Source organism: Rhinatrema bivittatum, chromosome 9 (genome assembly GCF_901001135.1).
Source record: "Rhinatrema bivittatum chromosome 9, aRhiBiv1.1, whole genome shotgun sequence".
In the NCBI taxonomy this organism is placed as follows: Eukaryota; Metazoa; Chordata; class Amphibia; order Gymnophiona; family Rhinatrematidae; genus Rhinatrema; species Rhinatrema bivittatum.
Window position 1 is genome coordinate 150,106,272 of NC_042623.1, and position 25,247 is coordinate 150,131,518.

The following is a 25,247-nucleotide window of genomic DNA, read 5'->3' on the forward strand; positions in this document are numbered from 1 at the left end:
TCTATGAACTCCCAACCCATCTAATTGTGAATTAATATTTTAATTTAAAATAATACTGTGGTAGAAAAAAGCCCCAAGCCTTTTCTTTTATATACCATATTTTCACATGTATATCTCGCACATGTAAAAGTAGTCCTAGCGGATATAAATCAGTCTATAACCCGCGCCCATGTAAACCCCGCACCTATACTAATACTGAAAAGCTGTATTCACTTGAGATATTTTTTATTTAAGTTTATTTATTTAAGTTTTTTTATATACCAACATTCAAGTCGGTAGTCCCATCATGCTGGTTCACAAGAAACAGGGGTGCAATTATAATAAACTTTACAATTTGAACAATAGTGCAGAAAAGCAGTTACATGTAACAAGGAAATCAATAACTTGGAGTAAGAAGGAAAATGAAGATCAGATAATTATATATATAAACAATAACATTGTAAGAGGTGGCTATTAATGCTGTTACTAGCGAAGAGTGTTGATTGAAGGGAGTTAAATAATGTTGGAGTTAGGAAAGGCCTGCGTGAACAGCCACGTCTTGAGTCTTTTCTTGAATGTTGAGATGCTGGGTTCCATTCTAAGATCCGGGGGAATGGATCGCTAAAAATATCTAAGGATGTTCATTAGTTTCTTCCATTTTGGCAGAAAAAAAGGTGTGAGGTTTTTTTAATATATTCACATATTTATGTGCATATTATCCGGTATTTCCACATTTACTAAGGTACCCAAGATATGCGCATAATGTAATAACGAGTATAACTCGTACCCTTGTGTATCCCACATCAGTGACCGCTTGAATTTAAACATATACCCCATGTGTTATATGCGTGAAAATACGGTAGGTGACATTTGGATGAATATAAGCAAACAAATGAAAAATAATTAGTTATGTGACATGTAACACACAGAGTACAATCTTTTTTTTTTGTTAATAGGAGATACTGTACTTGTGTGTGGGGAACTCCAGGATTGGGGAAGTTGATGTTTTATAATACATTCTGTTAAATATGTGTTAATGTTTTTAATTTTAGCATGTGACTATAGCACAGGTAGAGTAGGAGCACCTCTGGCTTGCTGTGAAATCAGATTAAAGGACTGGGAAGAAGGTAAGGAGCCACTGTTTATAAAAAAAATAAAAATAAAAATTGTATATCGGTGAGAGGCTTGTTAGGGAATGACTCAACCATAGATGCGCATTGATAATTTTAACACAGGTTATAGTATATAGGATAGCATGTAAACCAAAACATATTGCATAGTCATTGCAGTGACTGTCCTCTATCATGGTCCCACTCCAGAGTTGCACCCTGCGATTATGGACCCTTAATCCTGCCACTAGGTGTCACTGTTGCACAATGTCTGGGATTTTCCTCCAGGAGCTGTAAAGGCTACCTGCCCAGCATCCTTAGTTGGCTTAGGGAGCAGATTATACATTTTATTGGCTAATATATAAATCACAGTTCTAAATGCTGGACTAGCGGCACAGCGAAGATGACTTGTGGACGAGATCTATGAGCAGCAATGGACATGACTAAAAAGAACACTTACAGTAGGGAATCAGTATGTATTTTCTTTTACTAAATCTCCTGTTTGATCAGGAAGGTAGGTGATACGTGGAGATCCTCAACTACATTCTCTGATTTTGAGGAGAGGATTGATGTTAAAGTAGTAGCTTGGAGTAGGGACAGTTCAGAGGCTCTCATATTATACATGCTTGAATCTGTAAGGTTCTTTGTGTTATGGCAAAAGGATAAGAGTTTGTAAAAGATCTGTGTAAACTATTATAGAAGTGACCAAATGGTTGTCTAGCTACAGGAGTACATTGTTTCCTCTATATAACAAAAGGGCTTAGCCATTAAACTTGTTACAAAGATTGATATAACAAATATAAAGAAATTAAGTTGAGAGATAAGTCTTGTTTTCTAGCAATCAAGATTTGTTATAAAGAGCGAATGTGTATTAAATTAAAGGCTCTTAATTGTCATTCCGCAAGATCTAAAAGTACTTAACAGTGGGGTGGAATATGAAGCCATATTTGTGAATCTTGGGGCACATTTGTATTGAATGCACAGAAAACAGAAATTAGCCAAAACACAAGATTTAGATCCATACACATGCAAAAAAAAAAAAAAAAAAGCTGAATTTTTCATCTGCAGAGATACCTAGTGTATTACTGGGTAGAACATTGAATTGGAAGTTACATTTTTGTGTGGGTTCTATCTTGGCATTATATGTGATAGAGGTCACTCTGTTAAGACATAATCCATGATTTCATTTTTAGCTTTTCATATCTAGTGATTATTTCTAAAGCAGATTTTTTTTTAAAATGAAACACATGGATTGGGATGCAAAACCCAGCTAGGAACACATTTTTGGTGTTATACTGCACTAAAAGCTGGTGCTCTGCTGCTCGAGTGTCTCAGAAAACATTAAATGCCTCAAGTAGCATCTCCTTTGTAGATCATGGCTTTATCTCTCTGCACAATAGTTTGTAATTATATCCTGTACATTCTAGTTAACCTCTAGTCTGATATACTTTTTACTGTATTAGGTTTTCAAGGGAGAGATTGACTTTTTCAGAACATTAAGATTTTATAAACTTAAGGGTACTTCACTAAGTTTAGCCTTTCTTACTGTCTGTCCAGATTGATTCAGGCCCCCAAGATTATGACCTTTAAAAAAAAAAAAACAAAAAAAAACTCTAAGGATGACTTGTTTTGGTGTAAATGAAAACTTTTTTTTTTTTTTTTTAAGGTGGATATCGTTGTACTGATAAACCAAATCCCAGAGGTGAGATTGTCATCGGAGGCCCTAATGTGACAATGGGTTACTATAAAAACGAATCTAAAACAGAAGAAGATTTTCTTGTGGATAATCAACGAAAACGATGGTTCTTCACAGGAGATATCGGAGAGTTTCATCCAGATGGATGTCTACAAATTGTTGGTGGGTCTTCTGGAAATTTCTGTCAAGATTTCATCTCTTAAGGAAAAATTCAGGATTTGGAAAGCTCTGGAAAAGCTATTAGATTTATTCAAAGCAAAACATCTTCTCAGACGGAGTTGGCCATTGTAGATTAGATTCTATGTAAAACTTCCCCAATTCATTTATGTATAAAACAGCTGTACCAATTGGTTTTAATAGAACTGAATCTTTCGATTCCATTTCATCCTGCTGTACCAGTCCAGTAAGTCCATACAGGTGAGTTGTGTCCCCTTACCAGCAGATAGAGGCAGAGCATACTGTGACATCATTGCCACTCTATAATGGTGGTGCAGCACTGAGAGAAACCAGTATTCTCTACCTCCAGCAGATGGTAGAATTTGCTTGTGGTGCAGCAGGATTTTTTTTGTAAAGTACTGGCACAGCTCTAGGGGCCAGGCCCTTAGAATGATTTTGTTTTTTTTTGGGGGGGCGGTGGGATCTGGCCTTTTGGCATTGTATGAGAGGATCATCTTGCCAGCCTCTTTGCTGCCTCTTGCCTGGCAGCTTGCTGTGCCTTTAAAAGAAGAAAAAATACCAGAGCTGCTCTTTAACTAAAACAGAGGCCTTGATACAGGCCACAGTGTCACTTTGGGCACAGAGGGAGTGAGTTTGTCCAGGCTTCAACATCAGATAAGTGCCTGCTGGGGTGTAAATTTATCAGCAGCTCCTATTTGGGGGTGAGCTTGTGTTGCTACGGACAGGCTAGAGTGGGCCCGCCGCTGTGGAGTATGCGGCTACAAGTGATCTGTGTTGTCTTAGGAGTACCTGCATGCATGCGGGAGAGATGCCAGGAGAGTCTTTTCAGTCCTCCCAGGCCCCAACTGCAGCTTTTTCGGCCATGGGGAAGGCTTCCTCCACTGATCAGTATTTGGAACACATACCGAAGTAGACGTCAGGTCCTGTAGTTTTGGCGGGAGGATCCTCACAGTTTTGGGCAATTTGGGCTGCCTATTTTGGTGATCTCCAGGTACTGGCTCCAGTTGGCACAGGGAGTCTGGTGCCATTGCCATAGATGCACTCATGTAGCCTTAGCTGAACGCAACACTTTTGTGTTTCCTTCTTGGCCCCTGATTGGAAGACGTCACAGGATCGAAATAGAAAGCAGTTGAATTGTCCTGATAGTGCCAGGTTGGCCTCGGAGAATCCGATGAGGCTTCAGATCGACCAATCTCTGTGTGTCTTGAATTCCTGCTGTCTTCTAGTACATGGCGTGATTGTCATGGAAGACCCATCTCCATGTTATCTTTTTTTTTAATTCTTTATTTATGAATTTTTCAAAATATATACAAGGAACATACCTTGCCAGAAATTACAGAAAAGAGATTAACAGGAAAATTGTAATACAATCCCAAAATATATATATATATAATGGCTTACATCACATAATCAGCTGTTTTTTCATTGGAAATTAGAGGGGAGGAGAACGAAGAAGACAGAGAAGTTCTCAATGAAATATGTTTTTTACAGAAAAGGCTTGAAGCTCTCTTTCATTCATTATTACCCTGTTAAGTCAACTTATGGCCTCCCATCCAGAAACTGTCTCAGTTGATCTGGCATAAAGAAAACATATACATTACCAGCTGATTTCACAATACATCTACAAGGAAATCGGAGGAGAAAGCTAGCACCCTTAGCCAAAACCTCAGAGCGCATAGCTATAAACAATTTCCTACGCTGTTGAGTAGGACGCGAGAGGTCTGGATAGACCCTCACTACCCCTCCCATGAGCACATTATTGATATTTTGAAAAAATGCTTTCATCAGCTGTCCTTTTTCTACTTCCGTGAAGAATTGGACAAAGAGGGTTGCCCTTTTTGTGACTTCCATTTCAGAATTTTCCAAATATTATGTTAAATTATTTAAATCATCCCTCTCTCCTCCAGAGGTAATCTGCAAACTAAAGTTTTTTTCACAAGCGGCACCTTTTCAGCTTCCATCTTTAGGGATTCAATTGCAAAACGTTTGAAAGTCACCAGAACTGGTTCACCCATTACTTTAGGAAAATTAACCAGTCTAACGTTCAAACAACGAAGATAATTTTCAACTGACTCCAGCCTTCTCTGAGATGTGATACAATCCTTCATTAAAGAAGAATTAAGTGACTGTATCTGGTTTACTTTTATAGTCAAATCCTGTATACTGTTAGTATGGGCTTGAATTTTCTGTGAGTACTCTATCCATAGAATTCAATTTACTTTCAAATTTACCCAGCTGCTGAGATTGTATCTTCAGGGTACGGGCCATGGTAGCCATAAGATCCCATATGGCTTCCAGAGTTATTACCGCTGGTTTTTCAAACTCCAGGGGTCCTAAGATGTTTTCTCCTACCTCCCCGTGTGGCTTCTCTCTCGATGTTCCCAGAGATTCATTACCCGCATTCTCTAAACTCCTTGCGGGTAATTCTTGAGCCTCCAACGGGGGGGGGGGGGGGGAGGGTAGACCCTGCTCCCGTCTGAGCAACGGGTCCTCCACGCTGTTCTCCCCCGACTAACCTTGCGTCAGTGAGTCCAGCTCCATTGCTGAGACGGAAGGGAGAGCTGCTCGGCGGGCCTCGAGGTTCAGGTGGGCTCAAGGTGATTTCGCCCGGCGAAATAGCCGCTTCTCTCGGTTCTCCCGCAGCGGCGTTCGGAGTTCCCACGATAGGAGAGACTGATGCAAAGTCTGTGATGTACCGCTGCCCCGCCGGGCTAGGTAGGTCTGGAGGATAGACCCTTACCTTACCCTTTCGCTTGTGAGGCATTTTAGGAAAAAACATTTTTAATCTGTAAGTAAGAAAAGAGGAAAAATCAACAAGCGATTGACGGAGCAGGTCGATTCAGCGTCTTCAAGCTGCGGCCATTTTGACTCCCCCCCCCCCCTCCATGTTATCTTACAGCTTGGCTCTTGTGCGGTTGCGCTTGCAAAAATGGGGCTACTCATCCTTGTGGAAGGCCTGTAAGGCTTATCTTCAGCTTATATTCAGGTCTGGTGCATTTTGCATGCGATCTGCAAGGATTGTTTGTTCTTCCCCTGGCGTTCTGATGTCCCTTGCCTTTTGGCCTTTCTTCAGAGAGAGTCCTAGAGAAGGGCTTGCACCCTCAAGAGAATTTAAGGTCAAGCTGCAGCCATTTCTTGTTATAGGGGCCAGCTTCTCGGTGTTTTGCTCGCTGCTGTCTGGATGTCACTCACTTCTGCAGGGGGTGCAGAGGTTGCACTCTTCTTTTAGGCCTTTGGTTCCTCTTTGGGACCTCAGTTTGGTCTTTATGGCTTTGCTTTGAACACCTTTTGAATAGATTGTGCTTAAGGTTCTTACCTTGAGAACTATTTTTTTTTTTCTGGGGCCATCTTGTTCAGCTTGCTGAATTTCTGAGATGCAGGTTTTATCTTCATGGATCCTTTTCTAATCATTTTGCCTGTTTCTGACATTTTGGCCTGTGCCTCTCTTGCAGAAGGTGGTGCCTGTTTCATTTCAATCAGTCTAGTTCTCTGACGGTTTTCAAAGAATGAATATCTTGGCACTGACAGATCTTTGAGGTTCCTGGGTGTGTGTCTAGTACTCGACAGGTATTTGAAGTTACTAATTCCTTTCAAAAATTGTCCATCTGTTTATACTGTTCAGCAGGCGCCATAAGAAAGAGGGAGGCAGCTTCTCAAGTTACTATAGCAAGTTGGATTGGGGTCGCAATTTCTGAGGCTGATGGGCCCCTGACAATATTTGCGCACTTGCTATTAGAATCCGGATGTCATCTTGGGCAGAAGCGGTGACTTCGCTCCGCCAGCTATTTGTAAAGAGGCTGCGTGGTCATCCTTGCATTTGTTTGCAAAGCATTACAGATTGGCTATATTTACCGATGAGGACTTGGCCTGTGGGCTGGGATTCTCCAAGTGGTCAGTCCATACCAATGTCTCTCTCCCTCCCTGTTCAGTGGGACTCTGATACTTACCACCTGTATGGACTCACTGGACTGGTGTAGCAGGATGAAATGGAAGGAGAAATCTTTACCTGTTAATTTTCTTTCCATGAGTCCTGCTATATCAGTCCAGGACCATTCCAGAACCTGGGCCTTTTTTATGAAGATCTGTCTTAACATGTACATGTGTTACAAGAGGGCAGGTTTGTCAGACCTGGTTTCTCTCAGTGCTGCACCACCTCTGTATAGTGGAGATGTCACAGAGGAAAACAGTGTGCTCTGCTTCCATCCACTGACAGGGGGACACCACCCACCAGTATAGGCTCACTGCACTGATGTAGCAGGACTCATGGAAAGAAAATTAACAGGTAAAAATTTAGCTTTGCTCCGTATAGTGGATCGGACAGAGTTAAAATGATTGACTTTGTTCCTTTGGAGCATGCAAGGAAATGGGCCAACACCACTTATTAAAAAAGCTAAGATACCATCCAAAGTTGCGATTTTTAGATCGCCCCTGAAGGTTTTTCTCTGATTGGGAATCCAGCTGGCTAGGGTATAAGCAAGGATTTTCTCGGTGTTGGCACCAAATCTCTAGTTCAGACTAGAGGAAAATGACCTGTGATTCAGAAAGAAAGTAAAATCCTGGCTTTCTCCAGATGTTTGTTTTCCATTTTTTGCCTGGGGTTGTGGGAAGGAGGTCAGTAGCGATTGTATTAACTATGCGGTGTTAAGTTGGATGTGGGTTGGGGGGCAAAAGATAACTTTGGTGCTTGACAGTTAACTGATCGCAGGGAGGGGGGGGGATTTACATGATATTTTGTGCACCACATTGCATAGCGGTCAGTATGTATGTTTAATAAATGTGTAAGATGTTGCAATAATGTAGCAATCTTCATTCTTCTGTTCACTCCATTAGTGCACAGTGACCACCTTGGAGGCAGACAGATGCTAGGACAAACACAGCATATGCAGTAAGCCGGCAAGCAGACAGATTATCTGGCTAAAGTTTAGCTGTATAGCTTGACTTGGATATTCAGTGAGCTAAACAGAATAACCTGCCACTTAAGCAGATATCATCAAAGATATCTGCTTAAGTGGCACAATAAAGCCAAAAAAAGTGCCACATAGTTTGCAGCCTGATTTTCCTGTCCCCCCCCCCCGCCACACACACACACACACAATATGACGTAAATACCCCTGCTGGCCACACGCCGCCTACCTGTCCAAACTCCTCTGATATGCAAAATATCCACTGGATTCTCAAATCGGGGGTCCCCACTCCCTTCTCTATTTTTTTAAGCAAAATTGTTCTACATCCTGGATCTCCCTTCCTTCACCCACCAACCTATATGTCCGCCCCCCCCCCCGACTCTAAGCATTCCAGCTGAGAGCAAAGCTTCATATATGTGCTCCTGGCATTTCTAGTGCTGCTTCTATGAGACACAGTGCTGGGAGCAGGTCCGGGAATACCATAAGAACATAAGAAAATGCCATACTAGGTCAGACCAAGGGTCCATCAAGCCCAGCATCCTGTTTCCAACAGTGGCCAATCCAGGCCATAAGAACCTGGCAAGTACCCAAAAACTAAGTCTATTCCATGTAACCATTGCTAATGGCAGTGGCTATTCTCTAAGTGAACTTAATAGCAGGTAATGGACTTCTCCTCCAAGAACTTATCCAATCCTTTTTTAAACACAGCTATACTAACTGCACGAACCACATTCTCTGGCAACAAATTCCAGAGTTTAATTGTGCGTTGAGTAAAAAAGAACTTTCTCCAATTAGTTTTAAATGTGCCCCATGCTAACTTCATGGAGTGTCCCCTAGTCTTTCTACTATCCGAAAGAGTAAATAACCGATTCACATCTACCCGTTCTAGACCTCTCATGATTTTAAACACCTCTATCATATCCCCCCTCAGTCGTCTCTTCTCCAAGCTGAAAAGTCCTAATCTCTTTAGTCTTTCCTAATAGGGGAGTTGTTCCATTCCCCTTATCATTTTGGTAGCCCTTCTCTGTACCTTCTCCATCGCAATTATATCTTTTTTGAGATGCGGCGACCAGAATTGTACACAGTATTCAAGGTGCGGTCTCACCATGGAGCGATACAGAGGCATTATGACATTTTCCGTTTTATTCATCATTCCTTTTCTAATAATTCCCAACATTCTGTTTGCTTTTTTGACTGCCGCAGCACACTGAACCGACGATTTCAATGTGTTATCCACTATGACACCTAGATCTCTTTCTTGGGTTGTAGCACCTAATATGGAACCCAACATCGTGTAATTATAGCATGGGTTATTTTTCCCTATATGCATCACCTTGCACTTATCCACATTAAATTTCATCTGCCATTTGGATGCCCAATTTTCCAGTCTCACAAGGTCTTCCTGCAATTTATCACAATCTGCTTGTGATTTAACTACTCTGAACAATTTTGTGTCATCTGCAAATTTGATTATCTCACTCGTCGTATTTCTTTCCAGATCATTTATAAATATATTGAACAGTAAGGGTCCCAATACAGATCCCTGAGGCACTCCACTGTCCACTCCCTTCCACTGAGAAAACTGCCCATTTAATCCTACTCTCTGTTTCCTGTCTTTTAGCCAGTTTGTAATCCACGAAAGGACATCGCCACCTATCCCATGACTTTTTACTTTTCCTAGAAGCCTCTCATGAGGAACTTTGTCAAACGTCTTCTGAAAATCCAAGTATACTATATCTACCGGTTCACCTTTATCCACATGTTTATTAACTCCTTCAAAAAAGTGAAGCAGATTTGTGAGGCAAGACTTGCCCTGGGTAAAGCCATGCTGACTTTGTTCCATTAAACCATGTCTTTCTATATGTTCTGTGATTTTGATGTTTAGAACACTTTCCACTATTTTTCCTGGCACTGAAGTCAGGCTAACTGGTCTGTAGTTTCCCGGATCGCCCCTGGAGCCCTTTTTAAATATTGGGGTTACATTTGCTATCCTCCAGTCTTCAGGTACAATGGATGATTTTAATGATAAGTTACAAATTTTTACTAATAGGTCTGAAATTTCATTTTTTTAGTTCCTTCAGAACTCTGGGGTGTATACCATCCGGTCCAGGTGATTTACCTTCCTCCTGGCTGTGGTTTTTAGGGTCTGAGGTGGGGGAGAGGGGGAGTCAGGCAGGCAGGACATACAGGTTGCAGGTGGGTGAAGAGGGCCCAGGAAATTGCCCAATTTTGATTAAAAAAAACAAAACAGGGAAGCGGGGGGGGGCAGCCCTGACATGAGGACCCAATGTTTATTTTGCAGATCAGATGGGGTTTAGAGGGGTGAGGGATAGGCAGCCCGGCAGGGCCATTAGTCAGATTGGTGGAGGGGTTGGGAATTTGGCCCCAGGCTTTACTGCACTTTTTTTTTGTTTTTGCTTTCTAGTGACACTGAAAACAGATATCTTTGAAGATATCTGGTTAAGTGGCAGGTTATCTGGTCACACAAGGCTTTATAACTTTAGACCTGCTCTGAAGTGAGTCTAAAATTACTTGACTGACTTAGCCGGCTACAACTAAAATTTGGCTAAATTAGCCAAATAATTTAGGCCTGCTCCCAGAATGCCTCCTTTTTTTTTTTTTTTTTTAAATTCCTGGAATCTTATTACCAATAACATTGCTAGCAAGTTATACCCACTAATAACTAAAGAAATAAATTCCACACCTAATACCAAACAACCATGGTACACGCCTGAATTAAAAACCATGAAACACAACCTCAGAGCACAGGAAAAGTTATGGCGCAAAAACCCGTCCCCAACTCAATTAGCAAAGTACAAAACCCTTCTGCATACTTACCGTGAAAACACACTTAAAACTAAGTGAGATTTCTATGCCCTAAGGATACATAACCTCCACTTCAGCCCCAAAGCCCTTTTTTCATTCGTCTCAGATCTAACCAAAACACCGATAAACTCTATACCTAGTGATGAAGCCAAAAACAAATGTGAAGAACTAGCGCAATACTTCCACGATAAGATTACTAACCTCACTACTCGCTTCACCAATTCTACATCACCCATTAAAACCCCAACGCCAACTTTAGCACCTTTGAGACCACTGCTTCCACACAAATTGAATTCATTTTAAAAAGAATGAGACCATCCACCCACCCATCAGACACGATCCCCACTAAAACCCTCCTTTCCATCCCCAACACAATATCCCAATCTATAGCTGACATTGTTAATAAATCCATGACCCTTGGAAATGTACCCAACCCACTTAAACAAGCTATTGTAAAACCTTTACTCAAGAGACCGAAACTTGACCCCTTAGATCTAGCCAACTACCGCCCCATATCTAACTTACCCCTTTTAGCAAAGATTCTTGAAAAGACTGTCAGCACCCAATTAACTGACTACTTGGAGCAATACCACATTCTTTTTCCATCCCAACACTGCTTCCGAAAATATTTCAGCACAGAGACACTCCTGACCTCCCTCTCAGACTACATCCTCACAGGCATAGACAAGGGCCAAACATTCATATTAGCCCTCCTGGATATTTCCACAGCCTTCAATACCATTAGCCACAAGATCCTTATTGACAGGCTATCTGAAATTGGAATCTCAGGGATCCCATTCCTCTGGTTTAAATCCTATCTCACCGACAGACATTTCAAAGTTAAAATAGGTAATTATGAATCCAGGGCTATCAGTATAACATGAGGTGTTCCACAAGGCTCCTCACTATCCTCCACACTTTTTAATATTTACCTCCTGCCCCTTTGCCATCTCCTTTCTGATCTCGGCCTACCTCACTTCATATATGCCGATGATGCGCAAATCCTCATACCCATCAATGACACCCTCTCCAATGCCCTAAAAACATGGGCTAAGGCCCTTGTCTCCATCAACGACTTCCTTTCAAAACTCAATCTAGCTCTCAATACTAACAAAACCAAAATCATGGTCATAGCACCCCCACTCCATAGTCCCAACCCCTCAGCCTCCAATACACCCCCCTCCCTCCCTTCCTTTTCACAACATCTACGTGACTTAGGCATTACCATTGACACAGAATTCAACTTAAAGAAATTCATCAATTCCACCCTTAAAGACTGCTACTTCAAGCTACACACTAAAAAAACTAAAGCCCCTTCTGCACCTCAACGACTTCAGATCAGTACTACAAGCCCTTATCATGTCCAAATTAGACTACTCAAACTCCCTATTACTAGGCCTTCCCAAAAACTCCATCGCCCCCTTACAACTGCTACAAAATGCCGCAGTATGCATTTTAACAAGCACCAGAAAACAAGAGCATATTACTCCCATCCTAAAACAACTCCACTGGCTTCCTATAACCTCCAGGATCCACTTTAAGACACTCTCACTCATACACAAAGCCATCCACAATCCAAATATGCAATGGTTCAGCGACTCCCTACAGTTTCGCTCCTCTACCAGACCTACCCGCACGCAGTATCTTGCCACTTTACAAACACCCTCCCCTAGACTCACTCATCTCACCTCAACCAAGGAACTCTCACTTTCCATAACAGGTCCAGTGCTATGGAACTCCATGCCCACCAACTTACGCCGAGAACGCTGCCCAAAAAAATTCAAGCAGAAACTCAAAACCTGGTTATTCAAGCAAGCTTACCCCTGAGACCTTCTCTTCGGCACGTTCCTCCTCCCCCCCCACCATCTTCCCTACCATAATTCACAGCCCTCTGTTTTAAAGTTATAATGTGTATTCATCTCTCAGCAACATATCTATGTATGTTGCTAGCAACTTAACAACCTTTCTTACCTCATCTTATAAACCCCCCTGACAATATCTTACCTCATCTTATAGCCCACCTCATCTTATAGTCCCCCCCGACAATATCTTAAATTTATCGCTTGTACTCAATTCTATTGCTTGTACATAAGTTAAAGAAGATTGTGTGTATATTTATATATATATATGTTCTAAAGAAGAATATTGTACTTTATAACTTCCATCCCTAATTATAGTTTCCCCTCCCTAGTTCACCCCACTTAGTAGCTCCTTGTTTATGTTCTTCCCACTCGCCAGTTTCATAATAAATTCTACTGTAAAGCCACTATGGCTGCATTTCTGTTTAATGGTAACCGATGTGATGTTATTAACGAATGTCGGAATATTAAAACGTTGAATAAATAAATATTTAGCTGGATAATGACTTATCCAGCTAAAATCTATCCGGATAAGCGACTCAATATTCAGAAACTTGCCATTGCATTTTGTCTTGCTACACCAGTCAAGGTCACTTCATACCAATGAGTTTTGTCCCCCTACCAGCAGATGGAGGCAGAGTACACTGAATCTGTGATATCATTGTAACTACTTATATGTGGTGCAGCACAGAGAGAGTCAGTATTTTCTGCCTCCAGGAAATGGTGGGGCAACATCTGGTGATGTAGCAGGATTGAAATTAGCAAAGCACTAGCATAGTTTAGGGCCAAACGGCTGGTCAGCTGAGCCTTGCCTTAAGCTTCCATAGTTGAATGGGATCCTCTTCTTCTCTCCCTCTCCCTTCTTCTTCTTCCCTTCCCTCTTCCCCCCCCCCCCCCCAGGGGCCTAGTTCCCTGCCCAGAGGCTCTGCCTCAAAGGAATAGTGCAGGAAAGGCACAATAAGGCAAGAGAAGCTTCTTGTGAAGCTGAACTAGTCCAGTCACTGGGGGCTTGGGCTTAAACCTGGGGGGGAGGAGATAGCATGGTTAAGTTTTGGGCTTCTGAGGGAGTTGTGACCACATGGGGCACCCAGTGGGGTGGGGGCTGCTTAAATTATTGCTGTGCTTCTTGGCTGCTGCTGTAGAACATTTTGACTAATGACGCTCTGCCTCCTTATTAGAATCGATGTGCTTGGCATGTGTTTGAGCGGGCAAGATCCCAGGGGAGTGTTCTAGGTTGGCTACGGCATCAGTAGCACTCCTTTGGTGATGGGGACATTGTCTATGCCTGACGTTCGACCTGGTCTCAATCCCAAGGAGTTTATCGCAGTTTTGGTGGGAATGGCCATCATTTTGCCGCCTTTCTCCATGGGGATCCTGGAGTCCCTGCAGTGCTTGGCCAGCACCAACATGAAAGAGATCTAGGCGTCATAGTGGATAACACATTGAAATCATCAGTTCAGTGTGCTGTGGCAATCAAAAAAGCAAACAATGTTGGGAATTATTAGAAAGGGAATGGTGAATAAAACGGAAAATGTTATATTGCCTCTGTATCGCTGCATGGTAAGACCGCACCTTGAATATTGTGTACAATTCTGGTCGCCGCATCTCAAAAAAGATATAATTGCGATGGAGAAAACACAAAAGCATGGATATAAGGACAAATCCCCCTCCAACCCTACCATCACACCCAGGAACGCCTCCACTCACTACAGGTAAACCTACCGCATACAGACCACAAGCATGTAAATTTACCAACATATTGGGCCGGGCAATCCTGCAAAATGTCACCTCTATAGGCAAGTACAGTTGTACCTACAGAAATTGCAAATAAATAATTTTCAAGGCCAACATTTGATTTGCTGGGATTTGTTTTCCAAGAATGACCTCTAAGCAGATCACAATCAGTTTATATTAGATATAGTGTTAGGTGAGTTGGCCGTGTATGGTCTAGAGGATATTCATGCTTGATTAATGAACCAGCAGGGAAAAAAGCCAGGCTTTTTTGTTTATCAGGTACGTGAGGTAGCATAGTTCAAAGCAAAGGGGTAGTAGTATCTCATTCCAGATTTTGGATGCACAGCAGCTGAAAACCTGCAGTTCTGTGCAGTTCAGTTTCACAGATAAGTGGGTGGGCGGATAGAAGGGCTTTTGGGGAAGATTTGAGATCTCTAGTGAGTTTGTAAGAGATAAAAAGCAGGGAGAAGGACTCTGGAACGTGGAGCATATTTGAATACAAAGTAGAGAGGTTTGAATTTTATCCTGGTTTCTATTGGTAACCAGTGCAAGATGGGCCTTATGTGGTCAGCTGCGTTGGCTCCTATCAGCATTTTGGCCACAGTGTTTTGTAGGAATTGGAGGCATTTCAAACTGTACTGAGAAATGCCATTCAGTAGTGAGTTGCAGTAGTCAATTTAACTGGTGATCAGTACATGAATTACAGTAGCCAGATTGTGTTGGTTGAGGTAGTGTAGTTAGCTAATCTGACAGATACATGAAAGATGTTCTTATTAACTTAGAAATGTGAGGTTTCCATGGACAGATTTTGGTTGAGTTGACCCCAAGGCTTAGTACTGATTCTTTGGGCTGAAGTTTGTTTTTGTCTACATAGAAACATAGAAACATTGAAATGACGGCAGAAGAAGATCAAATGGTCCATCCAGTCTGCCCAGCAAGCTTTCACACTTTTTTTTCATACTTTTCTGTTACTCTTGTCCCTTTAAATAATTTTTTTAGTTCTATTTCCCTTCCACCCCCACTATTGTAGATAGTGCTGGAGCTGCATCTGAGTGAAGTATCCAGCTAATTGGTTTGGGGTAGTAACTGCTGTAATAAGCCAGCTTCTCCCACACTTGTTTATCCAGTCTTTGTTGGTTGTTTGAATATAAATCCTCCTTTCATTCCCCCTGCTGTTGAAGCAGTGAGCTGCGCTGGATATGTATTCTAAGTGAAGTATCAGGCTTAATTTGGGGTAGTAACCGCCGTAACAAGCAAGCTACTCCCCTGCTTTTTTGTTTTACCCAAACTATGTAATTCAGTCCTTATTGGTATATGTCTGAATATAAAACATCTTTTCTTCATTCCCCCTGCCGTTGAAGCACAGAGCTATGCTGGATATGCATTGAAAGTGAAGTATCAGGCTTATTTGATTTGGGGTAGTAACCGCCGTAACAAGCAAGCTACTCCCCTGCTTTTATGTGGATGCAAATCCTTTTTTCCACGTTTCCTCTTGCTGTTGAAGCATAGAGCAATGTTGGAGTCGCATTAACCGTGTGTATGTTTATTGAATAAGGTTATTCTTCTCCAGGTAGTAGCCGTCATTCCCGCAAGCAACCCCAATGCCTCTTCTCTTCATTCACATCCTCAAGACTTTATTGATCCCACAGTATTTATCCCATGCCCCTTTGAAATCCTTCACAGTTTTGGTCTTCACCACTTCCTCCAGAAGGACGTTCCAGGCATCCACCACCCTTACAGTGGTAGCCCAATAGCTACTAAGCTATTGAGCTACCACTGTAAGATAATTATTGAGATTGGCAATGTAAGAGGCTTGATTGGATCCTATTTTGACGCAAAGTTAAATGTCATACACAAATAAGTCAACTACAAAATCCAAAAAACAATCACCTCTTCTAACTTCAAAAAAGCTTTTTTTATGCAATAACTTATCAAATATGTACCCCAAATTCGGGTGACCACATATAGTGTTTCCAAAAATTATTTAATCATTCCAAAAGAAGATGTTTTCTAAGCAACAAAATTTTTTTATGGAAAGAAGGAACGTTTCATATATTCTTATCATACCCCCAACCGGGTGATGTACCGTGTTATAATCATAAACGATCCTCCTCCATCCTTTTTTTTTTTATGTGTATAACATACAGCAATGGTGAAAAATCTCTCTTTTGTCTTTATCTTTTTTTTAAAAAACAAACTTGTAAATTACAAGGTGCTATTAAGTTTTGTGGTATTCACAAATAAGTGGCATTTGATGGTGAAGGTTGCAGACTGGGTGAATATAAATATCAAAGAGAATCAGGAAGAGAACAGAGCCCTATTGCACTCCACAAGTGAGGCTTTTTGATGCTGTATTGGCCCATGAGATTCAAACCATCTGAGGGCAGTGCCTTCAGTGCCAATGCTTTCTAGCCACTGAAGTAGAAGATTGTGATTGACTTTGTCAAAGGTTGCAGAAAGTTCTAATAAGATTGGGATGGAGTCATCACCTTGTTCTGATTTAAGATGAATGCTGTTGGTGATGGTCGAAAGCAGTGGTTCCCAACCCTGTCCTGGGGGCCCCCCAGCCAGTCGGGTTTTCAGGATGTCCACAATGAATATGCATGAGAGAAAATTTGCATGCACTGCCTCCATAACTTGAAAACTTTCTCTCATGCATATTCATAGTGGATATCCTGAAAGTCCGACTGGCTGGGGGGGGGGGGGGGGGGGCCCCAGGACAGGGTTGGGAACCACTGGTCTAAAGGATGGATTGAGTTCTGAAGCTGGATTCATGAGGGTGGAAAATATTGTCCTCTTTGAGAAAGTCGGAGTTGGAAGTAGATAACTCTTTCTACTAGTTTGGATAGAAACAGGAGGCTAGACACTGGGCAATAGTGATCAATTATTTTGGGATCAGATTCTGGCCTCTTCAGAATAGGTTTGAGTGCCGCCTTTTTTTAAGTACTCATATGTTTTGCATCATTATTTAATTGATTTATTTTTGTTCATTTTTAATACATGCTGGAAAAAATTAAAGCAGTTGGATAGCAAAGATACCTTTTACCCATCCTTAAGAATCCCACTTGTAAGCTTTGTAGCATTGCGGGGCTAGTTAGGGGAACTCCAGATGCGCACACAAGTGAGGGTGATAATAGACACAAGATGGTAGAGGGGGGCAAACAGACATATAAAAGTGGAGGGAGAAGCTGTGAAAAAGAGGCAGGCGGGGCAAATAGAGAAGGTGGGGAAGAGATTGGTAGGGATAAAGATGCAAGTTTGGGAAGAGGGGAGGGAGAGAGAAACGGGGAGAGTTTGAGGATTAGTTGGTGATGCAGTTTTTCATTATGCCCAAATTTTCAGGTATTTTCAAATTGTGTAGAATAGTAAGTTGTCAAAAAAAAATGTTTAGAAGGGATCCAAGATGGCAACACCTTAGCTACATCAGATGGCAATGCTCCTATGTAGAGTCCAAAAATTGAAAAAGGGTGAGTTCCCTTTTTCTCACTTCTACAATAGTCAAGCATGAGGGTTGATCAGGACTTACCCTGAGGTCCCAGTCCAGTCTGAATTGTGACTTATGGATCGTTATGCAGTAGCTTCCTGGTAGGCAGAAAGAAAGCAGGAAGCGACAGATTCTGGCAGACCTTCCTCCTGAAACATTTCTGGGTTCTGGTCTGCAAACTTTCCATCCCCCCTCAAATACTTTGGGTGGGATAATAAGGTACTTTAATACTGTTTTACAGTGCTAGTTAAAATATTCCCTAATGTGCAACTAGAAATGTGCAAAGAATATAAATACTAGAAGCTACATCCTTTAAATCTGATGTCTCTTCAGCCTTTCAGATTATTGGCAGATTTCCATATCACAACAATATAATGGCATTAACTCATTGGTTTCAAGTGTATTGATAAATTGTACAATTTTATAGAAATTGACCCTTTCTATCATGAACAATTTGACATTAAAGCCATAAGCAAAAGATTTTGTGAAAAGACCAATTATTCTATCACAAAATTTGCAAAACTCTTTGCACCTCCTTAAGTGGAGCCCATCTCTCACATACAATAGTGGTATTGCTTTTGTATGGCTAGGATAAGCAACAGCAGGAAAGGTACATGTTAGTTGAAACTGTATGAGGTTTGATGATATCTGTGCTTGCTAATTGGATCACTTCAGTCCCTTCATGATATACAACTTGCACTGTGGCCAGTTTAAAGCTGGCATGTTCTGAGCATGTAAAATGGAGAGCATGTAGGCTTGATCTCTACAGGCCAGTTCTCTTTAGTAGCAGGTTTCTGTGATCCTCTGTGCGAAGTTACATGGAAAGCAGTGGAGTTGCCCGCAGAAACCTGCAACTATTAAGCAGTCTGCGCTGCAGCTGCCTATTTGTATTACTGACTACTTGCCCCGGGGAAAATCAATTTAACTGTCCAGTTAGCTGGCTTCTCACTGTAGTATGCAGGAAGCACTAAGGGTAAACCAGTGCCACTGAGCCTCAGCAGGTACAAAATGAGTGTAAACTTCAAAACGGGCTGGTGCATCCTGGTGTAGTGGGATTCCAGGTTAGGGCTTGGGTAGACTTGCTTTTCTACTTTCTTGCTCTGTTGCGCGACCGTCGGCTTCTAAGAAATACCTGCAGTAAAAGTGAAAACTGTTACAATGGAACATCTGCTGAAAGTTTGATTTCTTGGTCCCTGATAAAAAAAAAACAAAACACTACAGGTATGAACTTGAGTCTTGAGCTGTTCTGTGGTGATGTCTTCTTCCTAGATGATGCCAAACATCAAATGGCGCACACTTTTCTTCAACTAAATGTTTTCTTTTGTTTTTAGCTTGCCTTTTGACATAATAATTCTTGACTTTTTACGCTGACATTTTATTATAAGGTACCATGTCTGATATGTTTATAACATACATATTAACATTGTTTTCATTCTTAAGACAGCAGTAATGGCCAGAATATTAATAAGTGTCTTCCTTACCACAGCATCTTAGATTTCTAGACTTTTAGCTATTGATTAGAGCTCGTTACATGTTATAACGTCACTAACTAGTAAAGCACTTATGATAGCAGTCTGTAATATTTGTTTTTTGCCAGTAGTTGGTTAGAGTAATTTATTAACAGTTTAATAATTTATACATAAGTAGGGCATTTGGTTTTCTGTTTATTTTTTTTTTGCTGTCAGATGCTCCCTGCTGCCAAGCAGCCTTCAGGAGCAGAGCAGTTTCAAGGAGGGGGTGGGGGGAGATGATTCAGATGAAAAATTGAAATTCGGGTTCTCACCATTTCATCTGTAAATCCCCAAAACCTCAACAGCAGGAAGTTGGTGCTGCCGCAGGCTGCAGGACACCTCTATCAGGTGCTGAAGATGACAAAAAATAAAATAAAATACTGAAAGCCAACAGCCATATAGATAACTGATTTAAATGACAAAAATGTGTAATAAGCGTGTTTATTGCCATAGAGCAGTCATAAATTTAGTGACCAGGTTTAGTTTGTAACGCTTCAGTTCTTGAAATTAAAGCAGCTTTTACTGTTTAACAGATCGTAAAAAGGACCTCGTAAAGCTTCAGGCAGGAGAGTACGTGTCACTCGGCAAGGTGGAGTCCGCGTTGAAGAATATTTCATTAATAGATAACATCTGCGCATATGCAAACAGGTAGGCAAAGTAACCAGCTGACATATTTCCAGAACTCACTGAAAATGCTCGTGGCTTGAAGTGGTTCGGTCTCTATGGAAAGCTGCGAGAAACTTTTGGAGTGTTTTTGTTTTTTTTTTAGTGGGCAGCGAATTGTTAAAAGTGAACATCACTGATCTGCGTTCTCCAAAATAGAAGGAAAAATGTAAAACTATTCTGTTTTGCCATTTTAATAGCTGAAATGTATTGGGTCAGTCTTTTGGTTAGTTATGCTGCTGAGATCCAAGGTAAACTCTGGCTCCCCCCAGAGAAGGTAGAGCTGTATTTAACACCGGTTCAAGGGTTTCAGAGATCTGGGTGTTTGGACATTATTTTCCAAGTTCCTTATCCTTTTTGTAGAAGTTGGATGCTGAAATGTTTTGCTGACTTACATTGCATGCCACAGGTAAGCCAGCTGAGTAGGATGGGGGGAGTTGGGGGCTGGAATTTGTCAGTGCCCTGAAGGAGATGAGCGGGAGGTCCTCCTCCCGCATTGTCTGGCGGGCTTTAGTCTCTTCCTGTATTGGTCTACCCCTTTCCACGAGCGCAGTATTTAAAAGGCTTTGTACTTTTCAGTGACCAAAGTTATGTCATCGGATTTGTTGTGCCAAATCAGAAGGAGCTACTGGAACTAGCGAAAAGGAAAGGGATTAATGGAAACTTGGAAGAGCTATGCAACAACCGAGAAATGGAAAATGAGGTACTGAGGGTGATGACAGAGTCTTCCGCTTCAGGTGAGGCTGGTGAATTATTTGGTATTATGTGATGGTGGTCATTGCGATAACGCAAAATACTGTGCATGCTGTCATTTATTCAGCGTCTACAGCTTGCTCCTCTGGTTTTATAATTTTATGTCTTGTTGGAAAGCTTATGTTGCAGTTGATTTGGTGGCTAAAACAGCTTGTAACCATGTGGGTTCAGGCCAGTGATGATGATGATGATTTTTTTTTGAGTGACTGCTAATTGATCAAAGTAGTCAAAGCCGTTTACAACATCAAAAAAGTTACAATAAAACAAGTTCAAAATAAAAACATACATTGCAAACAATATTAAAAATCAAGATCCATCAAGCCCAGCATCCTGTCAACAGTGGCCAATCTGGATGACGTGGAAGTATGTGATACCTTCTAATGGCGATTTCCATATCTACCTTGCTAATAATATTAATGGTCCTCCAGAAAATTGTTCAAGCCTTCTTTAAATCCAGTTATATTTCTGTCCATGACCATGTCCTCTGGCAACAAATTCCACAGCTTAATTGTTCCACCAGTTAGTTTCATGATATGTCCCCGGTTCTTAATGCTTGGAAGAGTAAATAAGCATTTCCTATTAATTTGTTCCACTCCACTCGTGATTTTATAGACCTCTGTTATCCACTTTCAATCGTTTCTTCTCCAAGCTGAAGAGCCCTAACCTCTTTGGTCTTTGTTCATAAGAGAGCTGTTCCATACTTTATTTTATTTGCCCTTTTCTGCCATTTCTATTTTGAGATGGGCGTTACCATATGTTCACGCAATACTCAAGGTGTGGTTGCACCGTGGATTGATACAGAAGCATTATTATATTCTGTTTTATTCTCTTCCTTGCCAAATAATTCCTAACGTTTTGTTTGCTTTTTTGCCTGCTGCTGCACACTGAATGGAAGATTTCAATGTATTGTCCACAATTAATCCAAGGCCCTTTTCCTGAGTAATAACTCCATTGCTTACCTTTAATCAGAATTATTTTTCCTTATCTGCATCACTTTGCACTTGTTTATCTTAAATTTTATCTGCCATTTGGATTACCCATTCCCCCCAGTCTTGCAAGGTCCTCTTGCAATACCTTATAGTTTGCTCATGTTTAAACTATATCGAATACTTTGTGTCATCTGCAAATAGATCACCTCACTTGTTCCTCCCTTTTCCAGATCATTAATAAATAAGTTTCCCCGTATAGATATGAGGTTCTCCACTATTTACCTTTGTCCACTGGGAAAGCCGGTTAATTAGTCCTGCTGTTGTCTGTCCTTTAATCAGTTACCAGTCCACAGTAAGTCATTGTCTCATATCCCATGAGTTTTTCATCTTCTAGGGAGTCTCTCATGAGAGACTGTCAGAAGCCTTCTGAAAATCCATGTATACATGAGCAGAGTTTGGCGGAGCAGTGCCACCTCAAACGAAAGAGTCTGCATCAGGATGGACAGGCCAGAAGGCAGAGAGAAGGCCACACTCTTGGCAGCTGGAAGGCAAAGAAGACCTTAAGTCTCATGTCCTAGGGCTTTTGCTGCAGAGCCTGTACCCTTTTGGCAGCTCTTTTTTCTGAACTGCCTGTACTCTGCCTATATGCTTTCAGCACTGGATACAAATTACAGATGAGGTGTCGGCAGTGACCTCTGTAAAGTGACATTATTGCTTTCTTTTTTTTTTTTCCCCCTACTATTCATTCCTCTTCTTATTCACCCTAGCATTCTTCGGGCTCTGACTGTGGCCTAGTAGCATTGCTATGCTACCTTGATCATCGAATATGATCACCACAAGGTTTCTTTCCTATTTGGTGGACCGCTCTCTATTTTGCCCCGAACATGTACTATGCTCTTGAATTTCTGTACCCTAAATGCAAATGTTTGCAGCACCCACTCAGTCCTTCAGCTTTCTTAGATCACTTCCATTCTGTTTAATCCCTCAGGCGTGTCTGCTTTGTTGCAGATCTTAGTTTCATCTGTAAAAAGACAAACTTTACTTACTAACCCTCCGCAGGCTCTCCTAGATATTGAACAGAGCCAGCCCCAGGACAGATGCCTGAGGCACGTAAGTGTGTGCCATGGCGAGTCATCCATTTTGTGCCAGGAAACCAGCTCTGTTAAATCTCACGAGCAAAGCTCGTGTTGTGCTTGAATGATGGCTAACACAAGCATTCTTTTGCAAACAGTATAGCAGATATATTGCTCTTGAGCTGTAGTGCCCGCAGATGAACTGCAAGCTCCTGTAGGCTTCTAGTCACTCTGCTTGTCTGCTCCCTCACCGGAGGTTCTGATGATTTACAAAAGTGTCTTGATTTAATGTAGGCATGTTGCCGGGCTGGCCTGCAGCTGAGAGGGGGACACGATGGAAGTTTAAAAAATCAGGAATGGGGGTTGAATAAAAGTTAAATAAAAGATGGTTATTTACCCTTTCAAATATTATTAAACCAAGGGGACACTCCATGAAACTAATAACCAGCTGATTTAAAACAAATCATAGAAAGTGGGGGGTTTTTTCTTCATTTTGTGCAGTATCAAGCTATGGAATCTGCCGCCAGATGATGTGGTCAAGGCGACTAGCATAGAGGGTTTAAGAGGTTTGAGCAAGTTCCTGGAGGAAAAGTTGCTTTGAGCAATTTTTTTTTTTTCTAATTTGGAAGAGTGATTAAGAAATGCTTTTTAAATAAATAACACATTATTAGCCAGGTAGACTAAAGAAAGCTATCTGACTTCCCTAGGAGTAAGTCGTTTTAACTCATCTTATGTGTTATTGTGTATGTATTTGGTTGTACATCGCTTAGAACCTACATCATGTAAGCGATTGATAAATCCTTAATAAAGATAAGTAACAGGAATTAGATCTAATTTACAGGACCTACCAGGTACTTGTGACTTAGACTGGCCACTATCTGAGACGGGATTCTGGGCTTGATGGACCTTAGTCTGACCCCGCATGGCATTTCGTACCAGAGTGGGTTTGTGTTACCTGTAGCTCAGTATGTTTGTATGTGCACAGTTGAGATTTTTAAATGTCATTCAAAGGATCTTTCTTGAAGTACTCTTACCAGCATGAAAGGGTGTATGCCAACACTATTTATGTAATTACAAATTATTGAACAGTTCTTTATTCCTACAGACTCTGTTTTTAGCAAAAGTATATATCTGAATGATAGGATTTTGTAGAAGTAGTCACTCTGTTCTCCAAAAAAAAAAAAAAAATAGTCTGGCACATTTGCCTCTATTAGTAATATTACAAAGAAAGGAGTCTGCTTGCTAAATGGTTTGGACTGATTGTTTAACTTCTGGTTTTCATTGTTTGCAGCTGCCCTGGAAAAATTTGAAATGCCAGTAAAAATCCGCCTAAGCCCCGAGCCCTGGACCCCTGAGACCGGTCTCGTGACGGACGCCTTCAAACTGAAGCGGAAAGAGCTTAGAACACATTACCAGGCTGATATTGAGCGCATGTACGGCAGGAAATGACAGTGCAGTAATCCTCCCGCCTGTCCCCAGACTTCTCCACGGCAGTGAGCTCAGATCAAATAGGAATTTACTTGAATTGCATTCTCTCTCAACATTTGAGACCAAAAAGCAAAAAAAAAAAAAAGATAGCCAAGAGTACCGTTCCTCATTTTCAGCGTATACTGTTATATTGAGCAGCTTGCGTCATCTTCAACTGACAGGATTGGTGAAATGTTCATATGTAAAAATCTATCTGTCCTTTCCTTCTTCCTTTCTTCCACCCTCCCCTACTCCGCCCTACCGTTCTTCAGCATATGGTGTGGATTTTCGTCCACTAAGATTGATTAAGTAGACTATGATTTAGAAGACTCTCACGTTTTTCAGCCTTATCTCTAAATCCTTATTCATTCTGGAGCTTTTAAAAGGGCAGTGTATAGAGGGATAACATTAATGTATATAAAAATAGGTACTTAAAGGCCTTTTTTTTTTTCTTGTGGTATTTAAAACAAAAGGGTGTTGTGAAATTATGTAAATTGAAAAGTTGTTTATAGACGAAATCAATGTTGGAGATGAGTTTGTTGCTCTGTAATTTTATATATAGTATTGTAACAGTCTGAGAAGAAAGGAAAACCGGAGATTAACACCACCTGTAATATTGTATATGGTCCAGACCCTTTTTTTAAAATAAATATTTGATCTGAACCTACATAAGGAATTTTTGCTGGTGGTGGCACTGCACTATGTATTTACATGCAACACTGCAAGTTTTGGTGACTTAAACTCTGTGAAAGAGTTACCACCACATACTGGGAACATGCAAAATTATATATATAAATGTACTATATATAGACTCATATGTAACAGATTTCATTTTTCTGCCAACTTCCCTTGCCTTTTTTATTTTTATTTTTTTTGCATGCAAAAGAACACTCTCCTTTTGACAGGCAATTGCTTTTTCAGTTCCCTGCAATGCCACAAATGAAACTGACTGGGGGACACTTACGGGCACTGAATTTGTAATGACACTGTAGGAATATGAAAAGATGGCGATGAGAATATCTTCACAGGCATATTCAGGAGTCTATAGGGATAGGAAGTGCAAAACTGCTGGTTAAGCCTTTT

At 41.1% G+C, this 25,247-nt stretch overlaps 1 protein-coding gene across 7 annotated transcripts in view; it reads left to right on the forward strand.

Annotated features, from left to right (window-relative positions):
- ACSL3 (acyl-CoA synthetase long chain family member 3) overlaps positions 1 to 24,831 on the forward strand; it is a 223,908-nt gene extending 199,077 nt beyond the window's left edge. For all 7 annotated transcript variants that reach the window (XM_029615577.1, XM_029615578.1, XM_029615579.1 and 4 more), the window contains 5 exons: positions 1,032 to 1,106; positions 2,755 to 2,946; positions 19,813 to 19,927; positions 20,522 to 20,679; positions 23,989 to 24,831. In XM_029615577.1, the coding sequence (XP_029471437.1) occupies positions 1,032 to 1,106; positions 2,755 to 2,946; positions 19,813 to 19,927; positions 20,522 to 20,679; positions 23,989 to 24,146 (698 nt within the window). In that variant the 3' untranslated portion in view covers positions 24,147 to 24,831. The remainder of the gene's footprint in view (positions 1 to 1,031; positions 1,107 to 2,754; positions 2,947 to 19,812; positions 19,928 to 20,521; positions 20,680 to 23,988) is intronic.
- The last annotated feature ends 416 nt before the right edge of the window (positions 24,832 to 25,247 follow it).